The 27,152-nt window shown below is 26.7% G+C and overlaps 1 protein-coding gene across 1 annotated transcript in view; it reads left to right on the top strand.

The window, feature by feature from the left end:
• LOC101238286 (folliculin) overlaps nt 1-15,669 on the top strand; it is a 58,960-nt gene extending 43,291 nt beyond the window's left edge. Inside the window, exons 13-22 of the mRNA XM_065791475.1 lie at nt 1,341-1,364; nt 1,537-1,580; nt 3,564-3,677; nt 5,291-5,344; nt 5,532-5,636; nt 5,887-5,912; nt 8,411-8,478; nt 8,909-9,011; nt 9,083-9,145; nt 15,089-15,669. Coding sequence (XP_065647547.1) covers nt 1,341-1,364; nt 1,537-1,580; nt 3,564-3,677; nt 5,291-5,344; nt 5,532-5,636; nt 5,887-5,912; nt 8,411-8,478; nt 8,909-9,011; nt 9,083-9,145; nt 15,089-15,209 — 722 coding nt within the window. The 3' untranslated portion in view covers nt 15,210-15,669. The remainder of the gene's footprint in view (nt 1-1,340; nt 1,365-1,536; nt 1,581-3,563; nt 3,678-5,290; nt 5,345-5,531; nt 5,637-5,886; nt 5,913-8,410; nt 8,479-8,908; nt 9,012-9,082; nt 9,146-15,088) is intronic.
• The last annotated feature ends 11,483 nt before the right edge of the window (nt 15,670-27,152 follow it).

The following is a 27,152-nucleotide window of genomic DNA, read 5'->3' as shown; positions in this document are numbered from 1 at the left end:
GAGTTTTCTAAAATTGTCCATAAATGGCGTAAATATACTGAAAAGCGTGTGAAATTGCCATGGACTTTAAATAACCATGGGTTCCAACGAAATGAATCACAAAACAATTAAAATTTTGTTCAAATGTGCAGTGGCTGGATCAAAACCGGCTCTTTTTTGAAAAAAATGGCCTTTAATTAAATATTTCTATTCATTGATAATCACAATTACTGATATTCACATAGAAAACCATTCATTAGTGACTAAACATGTATATATTTTTTTTTTTTTTTTATTTGCACAAAAAAAAAGGTGTATCCTGTAAAATTTGCTTTAGGGCAAAGGGCCAGTTTTGACGCTGATGGTCTCATATATATATATATATATATATATATATATATATATATATATATATATATATATATATATATATATATATATATATATATATATATATATATATATATAAACCAACAGTTTTTGCCACTTATTGTGTAAGACTTGGTTGTTTTTATATTTTAAAGTTAAATAATAATAAAATAGTTTTAAAGTTTAAACTCTTTATATTCATTTTTTGATTAAGAGCCATCTTGTAAACTTTTACAGTTTTGATTGTCTGATGATTGTTTGTTGATTATTTGATTGTCTAATGATTGTCTGATTGATTGATGGTCCAGATTTTTATGAAAGTTTTAGCAAAAGATTTGGTATCATATTTTACAAATTTGAATAATCAATGCTCCTTTTAATGTCATTCCGGTTTATTTGGACCGTTTAAACATTCGGTTTCCTAGAGATTTAGTTTTTCCACTTGTAAAGTGTTTGAGATGTAATTCATAAATATGTCTCCTGTAAGCCAGGTTTAGTAAACTTGATTTTTGCTCATGTCTAAACCTAAAATAAGTGCCAGAAAGTCTTCCTGTATTTGCAACAGTTATATCAAAACATAATTCTTACACATTATTGATATTGAAAATATTTTTAGGTCTTTTGTTTTTTATAACATTAAAAAAAATACTTTTTCTCAAATATGACCTACATTTTTTATTTCAGCAATTATTATTAAATAATTGATTAAACTCTTAGAAAATTAAGTTAAATTTGAAATTTCTCAACCAATCTTGTGTATATGCTTATAATTTTGAATTTAAATATGTTGTTCTTGTACTGCCATGTTATACAAATTTTAAATTTTTATGACATGTTTCAACTATCCTCAGTTAAAATTTAAGTAATAAATTATTATATTATATGAAGTAAAAGATATTTTTTTTAATTTTGAATTATTTTTTGGTATTGCTCAAAAGTATTTATTAATATTTATAATTTCGTTACTTTTTTTTGTTTATTTGTTTGTTTAGATTTTATATTGAAAGGTTGTCAAGGTATTTGATATTTTAATTTGTTTTGGGTATTTTATTTTGATTTTATATCATCAACTTTTAATTTTAATTTATAATGTTTAAAAAAAGCCTTTATTAGTTTTAAATGATTTTTTGTTATTTCATTATCTTATATCTTATTATTAGATTATATTCCTTCTAATATTATTACTAGATTATAATCATCCTATTTTTACCTCTATTCTTCATACGTATCAAGTAAGTTTTTTTTTAATTCTTTTTTTATATGTATAAGCACATATATTATACTTATGTATATAAATATATATGTGTATATATATATATATATATATATATATATATATATATATATATATACATATACATATACATATACATATATATATATATATATATATAATGTCAATATACTTACTAGAAAATAATTTCAATATAATATTGAAATCAATTTTTATGATATAATTTCTTCATTTTTAACAAGTCAATAATCTACTATATATTTTTAATCAAATCTGTACAATAAAACTACTTGTATTTATGTTTAAAGATATTGGACGCTTTGAAGTTGTTTTATCTTATAAACAAAACAAACATGCTTGGACTTGTCTAAACATGAAATTTGTAAAATTATGTTACAAAAATTTTTAGTAAACAACTTTCAGTCAGTTATTACTTGCAGACCACTAAGATATCTCTTTAATAACAGTATGCCAAACATATTATAGTAGGGTGGTGTTTTTAGATAATTTTAATTTTATTTTTTTAATGGCAAAATGGTCTTAGTTTTCAATTAATAAATGTTGTGCAATTTGTACACTTAGGGGTAAAGAGTATAGTGAGAGAGAAATTGCCAAAATAATGGGTATTTCTGTAAAAGGGGTTCATTATACATTAAGTAGGCAACAAAAAACCAACAGTAATTAAAGAAATGCAATGGTACACCTAAAACTACCACAGTAACTTAAGATTGATTTAAAAAAGACTTCAACAACCCCACAATTGCAGTAAAACCATAGTTTCAACAGTTACAAGATGACTGTACTTTGATGGTCTCAATGATGTTTACAGCTAAGAAACTGAAATTAATAAAACAACATAAGAAAAACTGGTTGGATTGGTCTAAAACTCAATTGAAAAACTGATCAGTTTGAACACTTGAAGAATGGAAAAATGTACTCTGGATGGGCAAATTCATTTTTCAAATTTTCGGTTCTCACAGAAGTGTGTTTGTACAACAAACACACTTCTGTGAGAATCTCAGAAAGACCTTTGCCAGAGTGTACAGTGCTAACAATTGAACATGGTGGAGATGGTGTAATGGTTTGGGGATGCTTTGAAAATAATAATCTAGAAAAACTGGTAAAAATAGATGGCAAACCTAAAAAAGAAGGATACTTACAAATTTTTTCAAACCATGTTTTGCCTTCTGGAAATGAAATTATTGGATGGAATTTTATATTTCAACATAATAATGATCCAAAACTTGCATCAAAGTTGTGTCCTATTTGAATGAGAAAAAACAAGAAATGCCAATCGCCTGATTTGTCACAAAGATCTCCACAAATGTGAAGATCGATTTTTACATTTTAATCTATTTTAATACTACACAGATGTAGGAGTATTTGCAAATAATTATTTCATTAGATGGAAAATATTTTGCTAAGTTAATAAATGGAAATTTCTCCCCAAATTATTGACAGATGTAATTATTTATTTTAGACAAAGACAATTATTGACAGTTACAGCTGGAAAAAGTTTAATTTAGTTGTTAATCATATTGTGATTAAAAGTTTGAAATTATTTTTTCTCCGTGTTTTTTAAACAAAATCTTGACTTCTTCTAAACTTTTGAACGGTAGTGTACGTGTATATATATGTGTGTGTGTGTGTGTGTGTGTGTGTGTGTGTGTGTGTGTGTGTGTGTGTGTGTGTGTGTGTGTGTGTGTGTGTGTGTGTGTGTGTGTTTGTATGTATATATATATATATATATATATATATATATATTAGTAGAAAATCACTTAACTAAATTTTTTTCCATTTTCAAAAATGGAAAAAAATTTAGTTAAGTGATTTTCTACTTATATATAATTGCTCTGTTCTTTTAAGAACATTGAGCACTCTATTGTGTAGAATACTTTTTAAAGTTGTTTAAATATGTATATATATATATATATATATATATATATATAAAAACTATTAGATATATAAATAATTTGCTTAGGTGATTGGCAAAGATAATTTCCACCTTCTAGCTTTTCATGTTGTTCGAGGTGACCAAGTTGTTGTACAATCTGACTTTAAACGAACTGCTGTATCTTTAATAAAAGTTTTAAAAGTTTGTTTATTTTGATAATTTTTTAATACTGTGTTGTATAAAACATTATTAAGTGTGTGTTATGAACATAATTGTTTTAATGCATCTTGTGTTATGATTCATATATATGAGGGATTATCTTTTTCCGGATATATCCTGAATTATGTATATTTCTTTTAACTTTTAGTTTTCCTGGATTTCCAAAAAGTTCTATACAAAGTAAATACAAATTTAAATAAATATTTTTGGAATATATATGTTTTTAAAGTTTTTCAGTCATTACCCATGAGAAAGCCATCAGTTTAAGGCTAAATTAAGACAAATATAAGGGAAATAAATCTGGATTTTTTTTTTTTGCATCTTAAAAATGCTGTTTATTTTTAAAAAATTGTTTTCTCTCCGGAATCAAGTTGAATTTTTAAACTATTTCATCATTGTTGATCAGGCTTTTCAAAAATTAAATTTTTTTATCCTTATCTGAATAATTTTTATTGTGGAGTGTACATATTGAAAATTTTTATTGTAGAGTTTACATATTGAAAATTTTCATTCTGAAGTTTACATATTGAAAATTTTTATTGTGGAGTTTACATATTGAAAATTTTTATTGTGGAGTTTGCATATTGAAATTTTTATATCAAGTTAACCAATATTATAGTCAATGTTATTTACTAAATCATAAATTGTAACATCTAACCATGATAGGAAATAAAAATACTTCTAAGTTTATTTATAGTTGACATCTTTTGGTACTCCTTTTAGCAAAAAAACACATGGCGACACACAAATCTTGTTCTTTTTCATGTTTTTATTTAGTAGGTATGATTCAACACCTGTGATGAGATTCTTTAAAAAAAACCTACTTATTTCATTAAAATAAATTGATGAAAGCATGGGTCAGTTCAGCTATCTTGTTGTCAAAGAGTTTGTGGGCAACCCATCTTGCCAACTTTCACACTTTTTAGAACTTTTTGAAGAGTGGTTTACATTAAAGTTATGTTGCTAGCATTCATGCTGTCAGATTTCTTTTTCTTTGGAGGCAGTTAGAAGGATTTAATCATCAAAATCAAATAGTCATTATCTGTCTACTCCAAGGAGATGATGACCTTTAGATTGATATCTAAAAGGTTTGTGTTGCCTGTTTCAAACATCTCAAACTTGGGTTTTGCTGATTGTTTCCTTGATCAAAAGTTCATTGATATAGCAAAATAGCTCTATTGACTATTGATTTTTCTTAAAGTGATACAGCATAATATGGCAAACTTTAGTATAATTTTAAATACACATTTTTGTTGTTATTAACTTTTATTGTTATTTAAAAAAACGAATATTTTTTTAAGAGCACACATTTATTTTCAACAAAGCACAAGTTTTTCAACAACAAAATGGTGCAACAAAACCTCAATTTTTGTGCCCCAAATATGTTTGAGAACTCCTACATTTGACTATAAAGTTAAATATATATAACTATGTGTTTATTTAACACACTGTGTTACATTTAAAGTTTTAAAAATTTTATTAAAAATAATTTTGTTTGTTAAAAAGTTTATACATCTTGTGTATAAATAAATTTATACATTAAATGTTTATACACTGTAAATATTGCCTTCATTTAAAATTTAACAAATTTATAGGATTTAATACCTGCTGGATGTTTTCGTTGTCAAGTTTACGAAGAAGAATATCAGGTTTGTGGTTTTTTATTTAAACATTTCTGTTTGTTTATTTTAAGAATTGGTAAATGGAGTTATGTTTTAAAAAGAATAAAATCAAAAAAGTAAGGGTTTATAATACTAATACATAAGTTTTGTATTGTAATGTTTGGACTGAACAATAATGTTGATTGCCATGATCATCAAAATGATGATTTTTTAGGACTCTTGGCGTTGTAATTTTCTAGGACTCAAAGAGTGTTGTGAAATTCCTCAACATCTGCTATCTTCTAATCAAATTGTGGTTGTGGCAATAACTAGAGAAAAGGTTTATTAATTTTACAAAAAATTTTAATAAAAGTTATAGGATACAAGTCGAGTTTTATTGCTAGAAAGTCTCTCAGAGTAATGCTTAAAGGGTTTATTGTTTTCTATAATAAATAAGTAAACAAGACTTTACTTATTCATTTGTTATAAAATATTTAATATTTAAACTGATGTTGTGCTAATTTTTTTTTTTTGTAATTTTTTTGTTTTAGTTATTATTTTATATAAAAATTTTTAAATTTTTTTATTAGAAAGATGAAACTGCTTCAGCTTCTCAGTAAGTTTTTATCAATTACTAGAAAAACAAACACTTTTTGCTTGTTTTGCTTTTTATAAATGTTTATCAATTATAAATATTTATTAGTTATAAATATTTATCAATTATAATTACTTAATAAAGCAATTTTCATAACTATTTCTGAAATTAAACTCGTTAGACAAGTAGTACTATTCGTTTAGCGAATAGTACTATTTGCTTAACAAATAATACTATTCGTATTAAATAAAAGAACTATTTGTTTAACAAATAATACTATTCGTATTAAATAAAAGAACTATTTGCTTAACAAATAATACTATTCGTATTAAATAAAAGAACTATTTGTTTAACAAATAATACTATTCGTATTAAATAAAAGAACTATTTGCTTAACAAATAATACTATTCGTATTAAATAAAAGAACTATTTGTTTAACAAATAATACTATTCGTATTAAATAAAAGAACTATTTGCTTAACAAATAATACTATTCGTATTAAATAAAAGAACTATTTGCTTAACAAATAATACTATTTGTATTAAATAAAAGAACTATTTGTTTAACAAATAATACTATTTGTATTAAATAAAAGAACTATTTGTTTAACAAATAATACTATTCGTATTAAATAAAAGAACTATTTGTTTAACAAATAATACTATTCGTATTAAATAAAAGAACTATTTGTTTAACAAATAATACTATTCGTATTAAATAAAAGAACTATTTGTTTAACAAATAATTCTATTCGTATTAAATAAAAGAACTATTTGTTTAACAAATAATACTATTCGTATTAAATAAAAGAACTATTTGTTTAACAAATAATACTATTCGTATTAAATAAAAGAACTATTTGTTTAACAAATAATACTATTCGTATTAAATAAAAGAACTATTTGTTTAACAAATAATACTATTCGTATTAAATAAAAGAACTATTTGTTTAACAAATAATACTATTCGTATTAAATAAAAGAACTATTTGTTTAACAAATAATACTATTCGTATTAAATAAAAGAACTATTTGTTTAACAAATAATACTATTCGTATTAAATAAAAGAACTATTTCTTTAACAAATAATACTATTCGTATTAAATAAAAGAACTATTTGTTTAACAAATAATACTATTCGTATTAAATAAAAGAACTATTTGTTTAACAAATAATACTATTCGTATTAAATAAAAGAACTATTTGTTTAACAAATAATACTATTCGTATTAAATAAAAGAACTATTTGTTTAACAAATAATACTATTCGTATTAAATAAAAGAACTATTTGTTTAACAAATAATACTATTCGTATTAAATAAAAGAACTATTTGTTTAACAAATAATACTATTCGTATTAAATAAAAGAACTATTTGTTTAACAAATAATACTATTCGTATTAAATAAAAGAACTATTTGTTTAACAAATAATACTATTCGTATTAAATAAAAGAACTATTTGTTTAACAAATAATACTATTCGTATTAAATAAAAGAACTATTTCTTTAACAAATAATACTATTCGTATTAAATAAAAGAACTATTTCTTTAACAAATAATACTATTCGTATTAAATAAAAGAACTATTTGTTTAACAAATAATACTATTCGTATTAAATAAAAGAACTATTTGTTTAACAAATAATACTATTCGTATTAAATAAAAGAACTATTTGTTTAACAAATAATACTATTCGTATTAAATAAAAGAACTATTTGTTTAACAAATATCTTATATAAAAGTATTATTTGTTTAAAGAAAAGTACTATTCGTTTAACAAATAGTGAAAGAATAGTACTATTTGTTAAATTTTTTTGAGTTCAGCATTAATTTTTTTAATGATAAATTATTACAAATTTTAATGATATACTTTTACAAGTTACAACAAAAGACTAAATATTCAAAATCAATTTTATTGTATTGACAAAAAAAAAAAAAAAATGAATCACAAATGTTGAAAACTTGTTATCTAAGTAATAAACTTTTGTTAAAATCATTTACATGTTACTAAAAGATATTTTTTAAAAGTCAATTCTTTTTATTATTTGTTTTAGATTATTTTATTATTTAGCTGATTATTTAGTTGTAATCATGTTATTTAATATTAATTTGTAATCATGTTATTAAATATTAATTTTTTTATTCTTTTTACTTTATTTTTATATTTTGTTATTCAGTATTCATTTGTAATCGTGTCTGTATTCATTTGTAATCATGTCTGTATATATTTGTAATCATGTCTGTATTCAATTTTAATTATGTTAGTAAGTATTCATTCAACAGTATTCTTTATTGTTTATGAATTTGCCTATTAAATTTTTTTATTTTTTTTATTTTTTTTATAGACAAATTTAATATTTTAAACTGTCTGACTTCAAGGCACCACTATCTTGTTTAGAATCTAGAAAATTACAACCAAGATTTTAGTTTTTTACTGCTTTTTATATTCCTACTTTTATTTATTTTTATCTATTTTGTTTTTTGCTAATTTTTTTACTTTTTTTTTTTTAAAGTTTCAGATTATGTGAAAATTCATTTGATGGTTTTCAAATCCATGTGACAGGTGCACCAGTTGAAAAAGGTGGTTTTATATTTTGCTTTGCTTTTTTTTTTTGTATGACATGTTTTATATTTTTGAGTTTGAAATACAGATCTTAATTTAAACAAAAATTGAAGATTTTACCCGCAACACCTTCATATACTTAACTCATACACAATTCTTTTGACAATAAAAGAAAATAATAAATTATTTAAAGCAAAAGTTTAAAATAATAAAGTGATGAAAATGAGGTGATCTTAATGATAGTAAATGTTGGGTTGCATTTTTCAATTCTTGTCTAGAGTAACAAATCATATAGAAATGGCTCTTATGCTAAGTAATAGTAATTTTTGCACCCATCTTTGAGTTTCCAAATAATAGTGATTTACTTATCAATGGTTTGCTTAACAATCAATTATAACACTGTAACAGTAAATTGAATTTTTAAATTAGTTTAACAATTTCTTTTTAGAGCCAAGTTATTTAACTTCTATTATGGAGTCACTAAGCAACGAACACATTAATGACGAACTGTTTATGGTTATGTTAGTTGCATTAAAAGAAAGATGGATGGGGTCGGTGTTTAATTTTTTTTTTAGTTATGTTTTGATTTTATTACTTTGTTATGAAACCATTTTATTTTTAGAAGAGTAAAAATATTGTTCAAGTTTTCTAAAGGCTCTAAAAAGTTGGTGGAAGAAAAAGACAGGTAAGTTGTTTTTATATTTTGTTATCTTAAAATATTTATTTTTAAAATATTTATTTTTAAATATTTATTTTTAAGCACATTACCACAAATGGCTCAAGTTAGAAATATCCTATACATAACCTTGCATTTACTTTTTCATTGCCTTGTTTATATATAGATATTTTTTTTTTTAACTATGGTAAAATTGTTTTTTTTAGTTATTTTAAAAGTTTTTTTATTTTCTAACAATTGTCAAGTTATCAAAAATAATTTTTTTTATCTTGATTTATAATCTTTGATACTTGTTGAGAGGTCTTGATTTATGACTTTAATTTGTTTTGAGAAGAAGTAATTAAACGTAATACTCCATAATACACCTTATGAAAAATTTGACACAAAATTTAATTTTTGTTGCTTGATTGAACCATTCCTAGATTTATAAACTATTACGACTACAAAAAAAAACAAGCTGATAATTAAATATAGTAAATCTCATCCAGGAGATAATCCACTTTTTTTTCAGGCTGTTAGCTCTCTTTATGAAGTTTTTTTCTAACATCCCATCTTGAGTTTAATAATTTACTGTCTGACAATCAATATAGTTTTCAATCTTCTCGTTTTATGGTCGACTTGCCAACTGCTGTGACTGGAAGATTCTATTGTGCATTAGAAAGAGGTGTCAAGGCTAGGGCTACTGCTCTTGATATATCTAGAGCTTTTCATACAGTTTGGCATACTTTCATTCTCTGCAAGCTTGCTTCATATGGTGTATCTAGGAATATTTTTGAGATTATCAAATCATTTCTTTCTAATCGCAGTTATAAAGTCATCCTCGAAGGCCAACACTTTTCTTCATTTCCAGTCTGGGGTCTTGTATTGTTTCTTATCTAAATTAATGATCTTCCTGACAATCTTAGATCTAAAGTGGATCTATTTGCTGATGACTCAACTTTGTACTCCTGTCTTGACAAAAAGTTTTCTCTTTTCAATTCCTTTTTCAAGTCAAGTCCCTGATAGTACTGTGCTCAAACTGGTTCGTGTTTCGGAATTATAGAGTTGAGATAGGGTTATAATCACAATTAAGTAGCCTTCTCTTCTGTAGTGGCCTTGAGGAGGTAAATTAACAACAAAAAAAATAGTTTAGAACAGGCGATCTTGAATCTTATCTCAGTTCTGTCACAGGTTGGGGCTTGCAGTGGCCTGTTTTAACTCAACTATTTACTGCAAACAACTATATCAATACTGTTGACATTCCTATATTAATGAATAGCAACCCTCTAACTGAGTCCTTTTCTCTATGTCTTCTTGGGTTATTGTTCACTACTGACCTCTCATGGAAACCATATATACAATCCATTGCAAAGTTAACATCATGGGTACCCGGCAAGTTTTTTAGGTGTGCTGGTTTACCTTGCAACTGTTGCAAATGCCTGGTAATTTTGGAGGTGCTTTTTAATTTTTCAGGTGTCTGGCAACCCAGAAATACAAAAAGAGGTGCCTGTTATCTTGAAAACCCTGCGGTGTACCAGGTACTGGGTAATTTCAAATTACTGGGTAATTTTAAATTACCAGGTACCCAGCAAACTACATAAATTACAGAGTAACCATCAACTTCCAGGATTCCTGGACATTTGAAAAGTTTATGTAGCTCCTTCAGGGGTAACCAGGCACCTCCAAAAATTAGCTAGCAACTCCAAAAATTACCAGGTACATAGCATAACAAAAATTGTTGCCAGGTACCCGACACATCTCTACTCAAAAGAGCTATCATCTCTAGTTCCATCAACGAAAACTCATTTTCGCTTGACTCGTTATTCAGCAAAGTTCCATTCTTTTACTGTATATGTCTCTTCATGCTCTAAAAACTTTTATTCATCTAGTTTTTCCCCCGCACTTCAACCCCTTTGAGCTTCCTCCTATCTTAATGTTTTCTTGAATCATACAATCTACAACTTTTAAAGTCAACCATTTCTTTGCTCTTTAACTCTATTCTTTGTTTTCAAGCTAGTCCCAACTTAATAGTAGTAAAAACACTTTACCAAATAACGACTATAATAAATAAGAAAAAAACAATAGAAATAAGAAAATTGATAACCATTTAATTATCATTTACTAATAACCATTTAATTATCAATACTACAATTCCAGCTCTCCAACTATACAACCATTAGCCACATTTGCCTCATTAATTTATTTGTATAAAAACCAAGGAAGAGATAATTACGATCACTAAGTTGAGGCAAAAATTGGATGAAACCAAACTCATTGAAAAAAATATCATGGGTCTGCAGATGAAATAAAGAGTAAAGATGATCAATTAGTAAAAGAAATACTAACTACAAGTAAATAATGCTTTAAACCCAAAATCATCTTGAGTCTGGTTTAGAAAGAAGTACAACATAAATGAGCATAGTTGAACTATGAGATGAAGAATCAAATTAGCACTAGTCAATGTATGCAAGGTGAGAGGAAATTAAAAAATTCAAAGACTTAAATCCTGATAAAACTAGGGTTTAGCGAGCAGCAGAGAAAAAAAAAAAGAGAGAAAGAATAAGCAAGTTAAAAACTAACATGAAGCACCAGGACAGCATAAGGTAAATGCTGTAAAATAAATAACAGAAGAAAATCTGTTTGTAAGAAACAGATTTCTGAAAATTACATCTATACAGCAAGCTGACACATGCTGTTTTATGCGACAAACTCTTAAACCATTTCTATAACCACAGCAAGAAGAGACCCGACAAATCAGGATCAAGAATTGCTAACTATTAAGAATAATTTAATGTGTGTTGCACAATAAGCCACTGTCATGTATCAGATACCTCTTTGCTCAGAATGGGATTTATGTATTCTATATATAAAAATTATTTGCCACAAAAAAAAAAGCAAAAAAAACTGAAATCTTTTTGGGAAACATAAAAGAAAAACATGCAAATTTAAGAGTAAATTCTCCTAACGTTTGAGAACAAAACTAAACAGTTATTAATAAAGCAGTTTACAAAAAAACTACAAAGCTCTGCAGTGAATAAAAAACTATTTGCCAAGATAATATGTAAATAATTTAATTATATTAGGATTTGTATGAAATATTGATTTAAAAATGAAATAGTTTAATAGTGGTCTTGATAAAAATTCATTTTTACCGTACAGCTGTTTTGTATTAAATTATATACTCATGTTTTTAATTGAATATATAACATTAATAATTACATTTAATTATATTATTAATGCAATCAGTATTGAATCATGACAAATGGAGGCCTTTAGCATCTAAGGCTCTAAGCTTAAGAGTCTGTAGGTCCTAAGTGATGTCACTTTCTGTTTATCTTATGAATTTCATTTTTAAAATGTAATACAAGTATTATTAAACAATATTTAAGAAATTATATAACATGATCAGCCCTTTGCAGACACTCAATAGCTCGGGTCCCCCACTAGCTCAGGCTCCCCGTTGTTGCTTAGTCCACGTACCTTACAATATACCATATATATTTTAAAATTTTAAAAAGTTCAACCATATAAGTAGTTATTTATATTTTTAAATTAAGTGAAGAGTTTGAGGAGCATATAGTTAGCGAAAGCAATTACTCAGAGATTACTGAAACAGAAGAAGAATTATTATTAAGGTTTGACACTTGGAAAGATGGAATTGAAGCAAAAAGGATTAAAATAAACATGAATAAGACAAAAATTATGCATTGTATTGACTTTACAAATGAATGAGCAAGCAGAAAATACTGGGAAGTGGCCATGTGGAGTGTGTAGGAAGAGAGTTGGAGCTAACTCTATAGTTTGTATGCAATGGTTTCGTAAGAGATGTAGATATTAAGAGATGCTCTATAAGATTCTTTGTTCTGAGTGTAGAAAATGTTTTGAGTGTAGAAAGTTCCAAGCATTATTTCCACTTTTAACAGCAAGAGGTGCCTCATTAATGATTAAAGGAAAGTTCAACAGCATGTATGTCCAGAGCATTATGATGTATGGTAGTGAAAAATGGGCAATGAAGGTTGATGATTTCTAGCTTTTGGAAGAAACAGAAAAGATGATGAGTAGATGGATATGTGGTGTGGCAGTGTGAAAAGACAATAAAAGCAGTGGCAATTTGGAAAAAAGATTAGGTGTTGTATACCTGATTGGGTGCGTCTTTATTTAGTTTAGCCCAGCATGTCACAAAGCCTACATTCAGATAAAATACTCTGGTACTGAATGACTGTCATTCCTGAATTATGAAATTCAACATTGGTCCTCCACTTGGCAACTCAATCAAAAATATTTTTTATTGTATGCTCAATTGAAAGTTTTTGTTAATAATGAACTAAACCTTTTTGCATAAGTGGAGTGGTGGAAACAACTTGAAGAGTGCAAAAGTTCTATTGTAATAAACAAACTAATTCGTCTTTGTTACAAAGAAGGAACCAAATGCAGACAAACCTAGCAGAATCACATCAGCTTATAAACAAAAAACAAAACTACAATGGTTTGCATCACACATTAGTTTGTAACCAAAAATAAATGTAATCTTTGGTCCAAAATGTTAGCCAAAAAAAGTTTTTAGTTTTACCTTTAAGAATAAATGGCGTAGATATAAAATACTTGACAAAGTAGAATGCCTTGATAAACAGTTTGAGGGATCTGAAATGTAAAGAATGGTCAGTGCGTCTCAACATCTAATCAGTCAAAGACAGAAGTGCAAAAGCCAATGCAGTTCAATACTTTGAGGAAAACATAGGTCTTAACATTTCATCCTGGTTTCATTCATTATGTAAATCTAGCTCCAGTGATTGTCCTGGGCCTGCTGGCACAGAAGGAATAAAGAGCGATTGATCAACAATCTACACAAAATCGTTTTTAGCAAGAACATTTTTTCCTAAACCAAGTACTTGACATTTGAAATAAACTTTCGCACGTATTCAAAAACTCCAAAACAACAAATGCATTTAGAATTGTCTATGATGCCCACATAAAAACAATATAAAACTATAAACTTACAGTCTAGCATATTTTTTTGGTCAAAACAGCATTAAGCTACTGCTTAAGTTTATTATTACGAAAAAAAATTTTTCTTTTTTTGACAAACAACAAGATTACAGAATTGAATCATAACAACTTGTTTTTTAAATTTTTAATAAAAGAATTAACTTTTAAAAAATTTAAGAAAAACAAAAGTAAAAAAAGTTTTGGTTTAAATAAAATAATTGTAATTTAAATAACAACATTAACTTATTGTTAAGAAACAATTTACTAACAATGTGTATCAAAAGCAGTTAATTTTACATTAATTAAACAACGCACATAGGTGTGGAAATTACCAATACGGCCAAAAAATGTTTATAAAAAACTTAGGCTGGCTTTTGAAAGTACACTTTTGAACAATTTTTAGAATTTAATTGAAAATTCATGTATACTCCTAAAGCAATAACTTTCTCGGACATCGCTAAATATTTTAAAAATTTGTGAAAGTCTGTAAAAATCCCAATAACCCCTTTAGTAATTCTTATTTAAACAATATGGTTATATAAAAATATTCTTTTTTTTTTAGGAAACTTTATTATGTATATGATTGTTTATGCATAAAAATAAACTTTTGTGTCATTTTACCTTTTATTTTTCAAAAATAGTTTTGAAAAGTGAAGGTTTTCTTAAGGCTTTGATCACGTATGACTCTCAATTTATTTCTATTGACTGGTTTATTATTATAAGAAATTTTTTGGATTTATTTTTTGCAAAATTCTGTTAAAATTTTGAATTTTAGTTAAAATTTGTCTGGGAAAATTTGAAACACATTTCACGTCGTGGATTTTCAACAACTTTTTTAATTTACTTTATTGTTTATTTATATTTTACATTATTTCACTCTGATTTACTTGTTTAGACGTGTAATTTTTTTCTTTATAAATGTTTAAGATACTGATAGTATTGTTTTGGGAGTTTATAAATTACATTAATTAGTTTTGATTAATTTAGACTATTGGCGATTCTCCAATCCAAATCCGACGATGAAATTCTTCTAAAATATTGGATGACTTCGTTAAGTAAATCCTATCGACTGCAACTTCTTAATAAATCATTTTCGTCGGTCGCATAAACACTTTCAACGAGTAAACTTGACTTCGCGTTTTTCACGACACTATATTTCAACGAATGTCACCTTATACTTTAGATTTAAACTAAAAACTCTAGTTGCTTTGGTAGCTGATGATGGTGATTAAATTAAAATATGTTAAAAATACGATAATCTATAATAAAATGAGTTTGTATATTTGTATATGCTGTATTTTAATTATGTTTGCGATTTATAAATTCATGTCATCTTATAGCTTATCATAGATATATTATCTTGTTAATTTTTTTTTTTTTTTTTCTTCAAGTTTTTATTTAGTGTTATATTCTTTATTTACTTTTTTCTTTATAACATTTCACATTGTTTTATCTTTATTTACATATTAAGAAATTTTTAGAAATATTTAGAATGTTTTTCTTTATAACAAATGTGTACAATTTTTACAATTAAATTAATTTCAGATTATATACAATTGTTTTCAAAAGATCTCTTTAATTTTAGAGATAATTTCCTTTCACCTCTGCTAGTAATTTCACCTCTACTAGTAATTTAACTTTTATAGTATTAATATTCAGTTATTCGACATCATGCGAATCATAATATCTTTCTTCCTTCTGTCGCACTCTATTTCTTTTATATATATATATATATATATATATATATATATATATATATATATATATATATATATATATATATATATATATATATATATATATATATACATACATATATATATATATATATATATATATATATATATATATATATATATATATATATATATATATATATATATAATTGTTATTATTATTATCATTATTATTATTAAGTTACACGGAATAATATATGAACCGTAAGTTTATCATTAACTAGCAAAGCTAGTTTGTATAGCAGCATTGAAGCAGCCACGGAAAATGATGTGCCACGGCAACTGTTTTAGATGCCGGTCTAAATTAGTTTTAAACTATTTCACTGAGGTAGTATTTACTACATTGTCTGGCAAGGTATTCCATACGTTTGCTACACGGTTGTTAAAAAAGTAATATAGGACTTGACAGTTTTTGTTGATTTCACAATGGTACCGGATGCGAAATCCATAGCTGGGGGGAATGTTAATTGGATTAATAAACCAGTTAACTAACTCGATTTTTTCTCTAATTTAAACTTTTGAATAAGGTCCAATCGTTTTCTTCGTTTGCATAGAGAAGTGAGACCATGTTTGATACATCTTGTTTTATAATCAAAAGGCTTCATTTCTTGTGGTACCTTTGTAAAACGCCGTTGGATGCTTTCAATTACAGAAATGTCCTTTTCTAATAAGGAATCAAGCGGTAATAGATAGTTCTAAAAGTGGACGTATATAAGTTGTATATAGCTTTTTCCAGAGTTGTACATCTCTGCTTATGAAGCTGTGTTTTAGGATACCAAGCATTTTATTAGACTTGGCTGTAGCAATAGATGTTTGGAAATTTTGTTTTAGGTCATTGGAAATTAAAACGCCAAGGTATCTTTCCGATGAGGTTGATTCAAGTTGAATTCTGTTAAGACTATTGTTGGAGCCACGGTCATCAATAAAGTATTGGTGTAGAACGGATTTAGATTGGCTGAAATGCATTATTTTACATTTCCTAATATTTATTTCTATAAGCCATTCTTGAACCCAGTTAACAGTGTTGTCAACGTCAGCTTGCAGACAAAGTTTTTGTTCTTCAGTGCTGACCACATTAAGGATTTTTGTGTCGTCTGCATACACTTGCCTATATTTTTGCTACTAATTTGTTCTGGTAAATCATTAATGAAGATAGTAAAAAGCGTTAGACCAAGAACTAAACCTTGAGGAACTAGTAACTTTTTCCCATTCCGATGTTACATTTCCAAGTTGGACACGTTGAGTAGGATTTGAAAGAAACGCTTTAATCCAGTTTAAAATTTTACCTTCAGTTCCATAGGATTTCAGATTTTGTAGCAGTCTAGTGTGAGGAATTTTGTCAAACGCCTCAGCGAAATCTAAAAAGACAATGTCAATCGGAAGCTTACGTACATATATATATATATATATATATATATATATATATATATATATATATATATATATATATATATATATATAACTTTTGTTTTGTTTTTAGGTGCCCTAAGAAGACCTTACGGTCCTCGGAAGAGCATTTAATTGAGAACTTCACGCCTCCTTTCTTACCATTGACGCAAAATATGCCCATAGCTTCCATTGAACCCTGGTTTCTTGCTTTTATAGCAAGCGCTCTATAACCAATGCGCCACAGCTGCATAATTTAAAGTAAATGTTAAAATATGTTGTTACCCTTTTCAGTGTAACAACATTTTTGAATTTTGAAGCTTTTTTAACATGTTGAAATCTGAAATTTTGAATTTGGTAACCAATGGGTAATGGGTAACAAATGTTGAAAAACTGTTTTGCGCTATTGTGAATAAGTTAAAAATTTAAATTCTAGAAATTATAAGTTCGACGTTAAATTATTCATTTAAATTTCATTAAAATCTCTTTATAATTTTTTATTTATATTTATATTAATTATTTGATTTATTATATCTTCGCGAAATTTTGAAAGCATTTAACTACTTTAAAGAAAGTTAATGTTATTTTATTATTTTCAACAATACTTCGAAACAGCTAAAAACTTTCTGTCTTTTAGTTTTTCAAAACTAAACTTGAAAAAAAGTTTATTGGGCTCGTGCAACATTCCGAATGATTGAAATTAATTTATTTTTTATAGGAAACATTTTATTTTTGTGGGAGTTTTTTTTCAATAGGTTATAGAATTTCGGTTTCTACAGGAATATGTAAAAAAAAAAAATCATAAAATATTTATTCTGAAAATTAATTTTACAGAAAAACTATACTTGACTGGAATTGTATATTTGAGAACAAAAGTTGTTTACCAATATAACCAATGAGAAAAATAAGATAAAATTTATACAAATAAAAAAATAATAATAAATCTATTTCATAGTATTGCAATAAAGAAATAAATGCGTAAATAATTAATAATTATTGACAGACGCAGTTAGATTATCAGGGCCGTAAGAACAAAAATTGTATGGGGGGGGGGGGGGGGGCAGAAAAACCCCCAAATAATTTTAAGGACCTTTTTTTTTAAGTCATTTTTTCAATCAATTTCTTCAAAACTATTTATTTGAAAAATTATTAGTGGGGCAAATGCCCCTGCTGCCCACCCGGTTGTTACGGCCTGATTATTACTTTCTTTTTTTTTTTTAGTTATTACCAAATAATTTATTTTTCAACATAATAAAATGAAAACATTATCAGATTCGTAACAAAAAGACTGATCGTTTTAAATAAGTCAACTTTTTCAAAGTAACTCATCTTAAATTGTAGCAGCAGTGGCTAGAGTTTAACAGAACTAAAGCTTGTCTTAGGTATGAAGGAGACTCAAGTTTGTAGTAAGTTGCGGACACTTGACTTTTGGTATCAAAGATATGCTGTCGAAAATAGTTCAAGGAAATTCAATATGAAACATTTATGAATACAATATTTCCAAGAATTCTCTACCTTGATGAAGATTCAGATACGTTAATCCAACATTCTAATAGGAACTACACTAGGATGTTTATTGATGGATCTTTGGGATGGGATGAAATGAGATTGGATGTTTATAGATAGATATTTGGGACGGAAAATTGGGGTTTACCTTTTTCCAACACTGATGAATAGAAAAAGGTAAACCCCAATTTCAACACTGATGGATAGAATTTGGTAAACCCCAATTCTAACACTGATGGATGGAAAAAGGAAAACCCCAATTCCAATACTAGAAAACTATGAATTCTAATAAAAAAAATATGAATTCTAATGATGGATAGAAAAAGATAAATGCCAATTCCAAAAAAACTTTAAAAAAGTAAGCCCCAATTTCAGTGCTGATGCATAGAAAAAGATAAATCCCAATTCCAATACTTATAGACAGAAAAGGTAAATCCCAATTCCAACACTGATGGATAGAGAAAGGTAAATCCTAATTCCATAACTGATGGATAGAGAAAGTTAAATCCCAATTCCAAAGATGGATAGAAAAAGGTAATTCTAAATTTCAATACTGATGGATAGAAAAAGGTATTTTCCAATTAATTAATCGATTATTAAAATATTCAAAAATATAAAATTATAACATATTTCTGGTCTATTATTACTTAGGGTACCATGCTCTATTTTTATTAAACTTTCTACAAGTTTAAAACATGACTCTAGATACCAACGTGGTACAACACCAAAATTTAAAAAAATGAAACTTTTGATATTTAGCTCATTTGATAGGCAATTTAATGTAGATTAGTAATAAATAAATTTAGTTGCCAAATTTGTTTTTGGTATTGAGAAAAAGAAACTTTTTTTAAAAAAAGTTCCGTAGCAACAACCTTAGCAACGCAAAACATCCATAAACACAACTGGATAATTTTTAGTTTGTTCTGTAATTAAATCATAAGCCTTAACAAGTTTTTATAGTGGTTTTGCATTATTAGTTTCTTAAAATAAATTAAAAACATAATCACTAAGTGCTGCCTAATTTGTTGAATAGTTAATAGCTAGACTGATTAAAAATATATTTGTTCTTCATTAAAGACTTGGGTTCTCTTAATTTATTAGCCTTAGGATTGTCAGATCCTATGCTAGAAGGAAAAAAAGACATTACCGAGGCATTATTCGTTATGATAGAACACAAAAAATGCAATGCCAAAGCACAGTTATACCACAAGTGCCAAATTCTTTTACAACAATAGCCAGTGCAAAAAAATTATTCAATAAAAATCCAGAACTTGTTTATAATGATTTCAGTTGTACAATGAACTTTGAGTTACTTCATTTAATGATTCTAGAAGTATGAAATGCCCGAATTGCTTCTCTACAATTTTCATACACAATTGTCCTAATAAAAGAATGGGACTTTGTTTGACCTTGGTACTTCCTGTGATTGGTGTCAATCATTTCAAACTTCCAGATCTATTTCAAATCTTTCAATAATTCTGTAGGAAGAGATAGCTATGAAATAAATGTTCTTTCTGTATTAGCATTTAGGAAATAGGTGAATGTACAATTAGGGAAATAGGTGAATGTACAATTAGGGAAATAGGTGAAAGTACAATTAGGGAAATAGGTGGATGTTAAGTCTTCACGAAATGTTTATTATACTATTTTGTAGGGAATGACATTTCAAAATTCAAAAGTTATTCTCCGATCTCTTTATTTATTAGTTTTTAGGCATTGAAAAAATTTTTTTGTTATTGTTCTATAAAAGAATTGTGATAATTGCTGATGAAGCCAAATAATTTTAAAATCCAAATGTCAATACCTTAGTTCACATGTTTAGAACATGTACAAAAAATTTCATATGTTTTGTATCAATATATTTCAAAATATTGTGTTTTGAATTGACGCATTAAAAAGACGGTTTTTTGATATAAGCGAGGCTAAACAAAGTTAAGTATAAAAAAGCTCAATTTATATATTTTGTATTAATATCAAACTGATTATTTTTTTTTCAAGTTATGAAGAATTTAGAATATTTAGTGGTGTACAACTTAAAAAATATAAAATATAAGCAGCATTCTTATTGTTTTTATTTTTTACAAATATTTGTGGTCTTCAAAGTACAAGAAAGAAGATTCCACATTTGTGGAATCTTCTTTCTTGTAAAAATCAACAGTCCTACTTGCTCTTTGAGAAACTAATTTAAAACTTCATCTTCGCATCTTAGTGTTGATGGCTTTTATCTTTTGACTTAACCATCTTTCTCTTCTTTTTCACTTTTTTTCTTTCTTTTTCAAGAATATACTATTTTCGATGTTATCTCTGATCAAATTCATCAATATCTTTCTCTTTATCTATTGTTCAATATTGTTAAATTTTACGACCTATATGCTCAACACGCTGAATGGTTTGGCTCAAACACCACTGACCTTGCTGGCACAAAAACTCAAAATTATCTAAATTATGAAAAATTCAAAATTTTTGTGCTAGCAGAGTGAGTGGTGCTAGATTTTAGGGTCAGCAATCTCAGATTTTTTTGACTCAACTTGAATCACTAACCTAGTTTTGTATTTTAAGTTAGATTCTCCTTGCTTAAACTTATGCATTTTAGAACATGCGTAAAACTAAATTAAATACTAAAACTTTTAGTTCACATTTCTTTTACACTAGATTCACTTTTACATTAGATTCACTGCACAATTAGTTTCATCGCATTTTTTACTTCTATCTTTAGGTTGACTAGAGCTTTTTTTTTAATTTTGTTTTTCTGATGGTACTTGGGCCGATGTTTTTCTTCTCCCTGTAGAAAACTGTGCCTCTTATATAACCTCTTAGATTAATAAAAAAATCCATTGAAAGCTCATTGCCTTGTCTGATTAAAAAAAAAATACACACATTACTATTATACATACATATTAGATACCAAAACACTTATATGTTTTGATACTATATCAAAGTTAATAAAATTAGGAAAAAATTATAGCTGAAAGTATGTTGATAATAGGGTGGCCTATGACTGGACCTAATTTTGAAATTCCTAAAATCATAGAATATGACAATTTTGGTTTTCAACCTACAACTTTTTATTTTTTATTTTTACTAATTAAAACATGAACTACTTATTTTTAAGCCTACTACATTTTCAACCTACTGAAATTTCAACCTACTGAAATTTCAACCTACTGAAATTTCAACCTACTGAAATTTCAACCTACTGAGTTTTCAACCTACTGAGTTTTCAACCTACTGAAATTTCAACCTACTGAGTTTTCAACCTACTGAGTTTTCAACCTACTGAAATTTCAACCTACTGAGTTTTCAACCTACTGAAATTTCAACCTACTGAAATTTCAACCTACTGAGTTTTCAACCTACTGAATTTTCAACCTACTGTATTTTCGACCTACTTTTTTTTCGATCGACTTTATAACTACGTCTTTTCCGGTATGTATTTTATTTTAATTAAAACTCAATCTAATCAGCCGTTGATATATATATATATATATATATATATATATATATATATATATATATATATATATATATATATATATATATATATATATATATATATATATATATATATATATATATATATATGAGTGATATATATTGCTAATATATGCATACAAAAACAAAAAAACACAAGTTTGTTTTTGTATGCATTTAGGTTAAATAAAAATGGCAGTTAATAGTAGAAATAATACAAGGAGGTCAGTAACTTCCATAGGCTGATATGACATAGGCTTCTTGTTGATGGAATTCTGAAAACAAAAACTTGTTTATTCTTGATTTCTTGTTAATGGTTTTTGAAAAAAAAAAACCTTAAAAACGTAAGGAAAAAACGGTAAAAACACTAACTAGTAGGTTGAAATGAAAATATCTGAAAATCGGTTGAAAATCAAACAATCGCAAATCGGTTGAAAATAAAAGTCTCTAAAATAGGTTGAGAAAAAAATCGCTCAAAATTGAAAACGTCATAAATCGGTCGAATTAAAAAAAGCCAATAATCGGTTGAAATCAATTTTTGCCTCAGTAGGACATCTAAAAATTATTTCCACTTTACAGTAGATGTTTTATTTTGTAGATCAAGTTTGTAGGTGCAGGTTTTTGTAGGTTGAGCTATGCGACACGGATAATAGTTTAATGGAAATTTAGTGAATACGTTAGAAATGTTTTATTAGTAGTAGTATATATATATATATATATATATATATATATATATATATATATATATATATATATATATATATATATATATATATATATATATATATATATACTAGCTGGAGTTACCCGGCGTTGCCCGGGCCAATATTTAAACTGTCTTACCTGATATCTGTACACAAAAATGGGCCCAAAATTGGGCCCAAAAAATGGTCCCCCCTGACCCCGGGGGTCGGGGTACGGGGTCAAAACCCAGCTAAGAACCTTCTCCCCCTCGAGGACTACCCCCATGCCAAATTTCATCGAGATCGGTCCGGCGGTTTGGATTTCTATAGAGAACAAACAAACAAACACACACACAAACACACATTGCCCTTTATATATATTATAAGATATATATATATATATATATATATATATATATATATATATATATATATATATATATACTGAGATATTATAATCTCCACTTTAAAGCTTATTTTTTTTGAATGCAGTTTATTTTTTTAGAACTTGATATCAGCAGCAATTAAGAACACCATGTAACAAAAATTTTGCTCATTTAAATTTTTCGATGTTTATTTATGTATTTTTTGCAACAGAATTTAAAAATCACATTTGTTTTGACGTTAAATTTGTTGTTTTTTTTATGTCTGTTAAATGTTTTCTTGATTTAAGCGAAAAATTTATCTAAGTCAGAATGTTATATCAATCTATTCTAATATCCTAAAGATAGTTTCATAGCACTTTTTCCTATATTGAAAGATAGTTGGAACTTTTTCTTAAAAATTAAGACAAAGATAGATATTTATTTCCATTGTGAAGCAATGGAAATAAATATCCATCTTTGAGACTCTATTTTAAGTTATCTATGAATAGTCGCCACTGTGCAGGATGACAGGATGTCCGACAGGATGTCCGAGCCTAAGAGAAGTAAACTAACAAGTTATTTTAGTCAGTTTATAAAAAATATTTTTATACATTTTATAAAAATTTCATGACGCGGAAACGGGAAACCTAGTTATTAAAATACCTATTAACGACATATTTTTTTTGTCCACAATATATCTATCTGGATAGAAATTAACTACTCGGTGTAGTAAAGGCAATTTTGAAATATTATAGCGTCTGTATGATATTTTGTTGGATACGACATATTTCTGTTAAATGATCAAGTCTGTGAATTATGAAAAGATGAAAAAAATTACAATGATAAATTTTGGGTATCATAAAATATATATGTTTATAGCGTAAAAAACAAGACCGAAGATTCTTTTTTTAAAAAAAAAATCTTCTTAAAATCACAATCGCTTGTCCAAATTTGAATAAGATTTTAAATAAATACGTTTTTTAGGTGAAATGAACATTATAGTTTAACAATATAATCTGTTCTGATCGTTTATTAGCAATTTTTCTTAATTATAAGCTCTTTCTTGGTAGGATTTCTAGCATTTTTTGTGAAAATTGACAGAGATATTGTGTTTTAACAACTATATATATAGTTAATATACGTCAGAACCGATCAGAACTTGGATCATTAGTAAATTAAGGAACTTTTTCAAAAGATTTTAACTAAATTCATGTTAGCGTCGCACAGTGGGACAGAGTGTGCCAAAATACCAAAAAATCAATGTCGGCACTGCACGGTGAAAATTTGTCATAATGGTGTAGACATGTTCATTAGAGGAAATATCTAGTTAAAAAAACATAAAAGATTAACTTAAGCGTAATTTTATGCAGTTATTTACACGTTAATTTAACATGTGTTCCAAAACGCTATCTTGCATTTTTTATTTATCAACTTTCTTAAGCTACTATTGTTTTAAATTAACTTTATTGAATTTCATTTTAAAATATATTATTTTAATTAACAATGTTTTTTTCGCTCAAACTTTTAAAAACAATTTAACGTAAGTGTAATCATTAGTTTTTACGCATCGAAAACAGACAGTTTTCGATAATTTTTTTGCTACTAACCTTTACTATTAGGTATCAGATAAACCATCCTCCAATATCCTCCAAATATTAGACTATGTAAATCTCATGCTAACTTTATGAAAATAGCCATGCATCATAAATATTTTGCAACTTTTTGCAACAAAAAAAGTTAAAACAAAAGATTGGTCTTCGGTTAATGGTCAGTTGAAGAGAAATACTGAACATGTAAAAAAGATGTTTTGTATACAAAGAATACCTACAAAATCTTTCATTACTGTTATAATATCTAAGTTCTGTAAATATAAATCTATAAAAGTTATTTTATGACAAATACATGCATTGAAAAGTAATATTTTTAATGTTTACACTGATAAAAGTTGTCTTGTCCATTAAAAATATTTGGTATTTTTCACCAAAATTTAATTTTTTTAAATATTTTTTAAAATATTATATAATTACATGTTTATTACTTTATTTATGCCTTTTATATATAAATATAGCTTTTCTAATAAAAAAAACTACGAAAATAATTTTGGCACAAAAAACTCGATTTTGTCCCTCTGTGCGCCGATGTGCGGAATTGATCTAAGACTCTAAAATGGTGTTCTTTAGATTCACTACTACGGGTAATAAAAAGGTTTTAAAAATTATATATAAAAAAGAAAAGTTTCTTTAAATATTAAAAAAACCTGAAGCAAAAAAAATTATACCATCTAAAGCTCTTGTTTGGATATAATACGCTGATAAAAACCATGCTAATTCCGAATAAAAGAATTTGAATAATTTTAAATCGCCTTAACTACACCGAGTATGCAATATTTATTGAGAAAAAATTAATCAAACTTATGCTTAAATGTGCATGTAATTATAAAGCAATTAGGAAAATAATATGTGCCTAATTTTAATATAGTCTTAAATTATCAAATATTTTTATCACAGAGTACAATTAAAGCTTGTTCAAGTATGTACAATTTTTTTAAATTTTTTAAAAGGATACTTTACACAATGTTATCCACAGACCCCAACAAACTTATTTAGCGTTCTTGTATAAGTTGCTATATACTAGGTATATGACATTTATTCTTGACCTGATTTCTTTTTTAATCTATACGATATCAGCTTTATCTGTAAGTATTATTGTTGTGTTTTATGCACAGTAATCGAAAAAAAAAAAAAAACTTTTTTTAAAAAAAAATGTAACACGTCACACGACAATATGCAAATAACCATTAAAATTATTTACAAAGTTAATTCAGAAGTTTCATTATTTTTCTTTCTAAAGTTAAGTTTTGAAGTTAGTTTTGTTATAATATAGTTAATCCACTTATATGATTGTTGACGAAAGTCAGGGTATTTTCCGCTGTAAACAATTACATCAGAAAGACATCCAGAGAGTAACAAAAAACCGAGCCATTCGTTTACTGTTTTCATCGCTGGACCGTATTTAAAAATTTGTTCTTTATTGAAACGGAAGCTAAATAAGTAACATGCGACAAAATAAAATATCCTTTCCGGGAACGTTGTTATCATAAACATCAAAACCGTCATAAAAAAAACAATAATTGTGGCTCTATCTGCTTTATTCAAAGAACTAATTCTTGTAAAACTAGGCGATATCACTAATTTGAATGCTGACTGCTTTGTCTTTAATAAACTCTCCCATTTTGGTGATTTTAAATTTTTTGATACATCATAAATATTTACGTCTGATTCTTGTATGTCAATTTCAGGATAGCATTTTTGTTCTACTTTCAAGAGATTTTTGTCAGAATTAAAAGAAAGTTGATGCTTGCTTTCGGATACATATTCAGTATTTAGGGAAATTTTATTGCTGTATTTTTTAGAATCTTTTTCGTGTAAGACTGATGAATTTGAAGAAGATTGTTTTGATAAACATTCACTCCTCATAAAAACAGAATTATCATCTTTTGTTTCAAATAACAGTGACCTTTTACGCATAGTAATAGTCACTCGTACAAAATAATAGGTTAAAAAAATAAATGGGACAATACCCTCAGCCAGCAGAGACAACCCTGCATTTACTGTTTGCTCCATTACGTCATTGAAATGCACGTAACACTCATTATTTGTAACTCTGATTCTAATATAAGTAAATACTTTCAGCCCAATGCAAGCTATCCATACCAAACCAACTGATATGTGTATCATTTTTTTTGAAAATCGTCTAGCAAACGGATGACAAACAACTCGATATCTTTCATATCCCATTAGACACAGTATCCATGCACTGACATTTACCGAAAGTGGTCCAGAGATGGTTAATAATTTGCACAGTTCTGTACCAATAGTCCATTTTTCGTTTGTTGCAAGTATGT

Source organism: Hydra vulgaris, chromosome 02, assembly GCF_038396675.1.
Source record: "Hydra vulgaris chromosome 02, alternate assembly HydraT2T_AEP".
In the NCBI taxonomy this organism is placed as follows: Eukaryota; Metazoa; Cnidaria; class Hydrozoa; order Anthoathecata; family Hydridae; genus Hydra; species Hydra vulgaris.
This window is presented reverse-complemented; position numbering and strand designations above follow the sequence as displayed.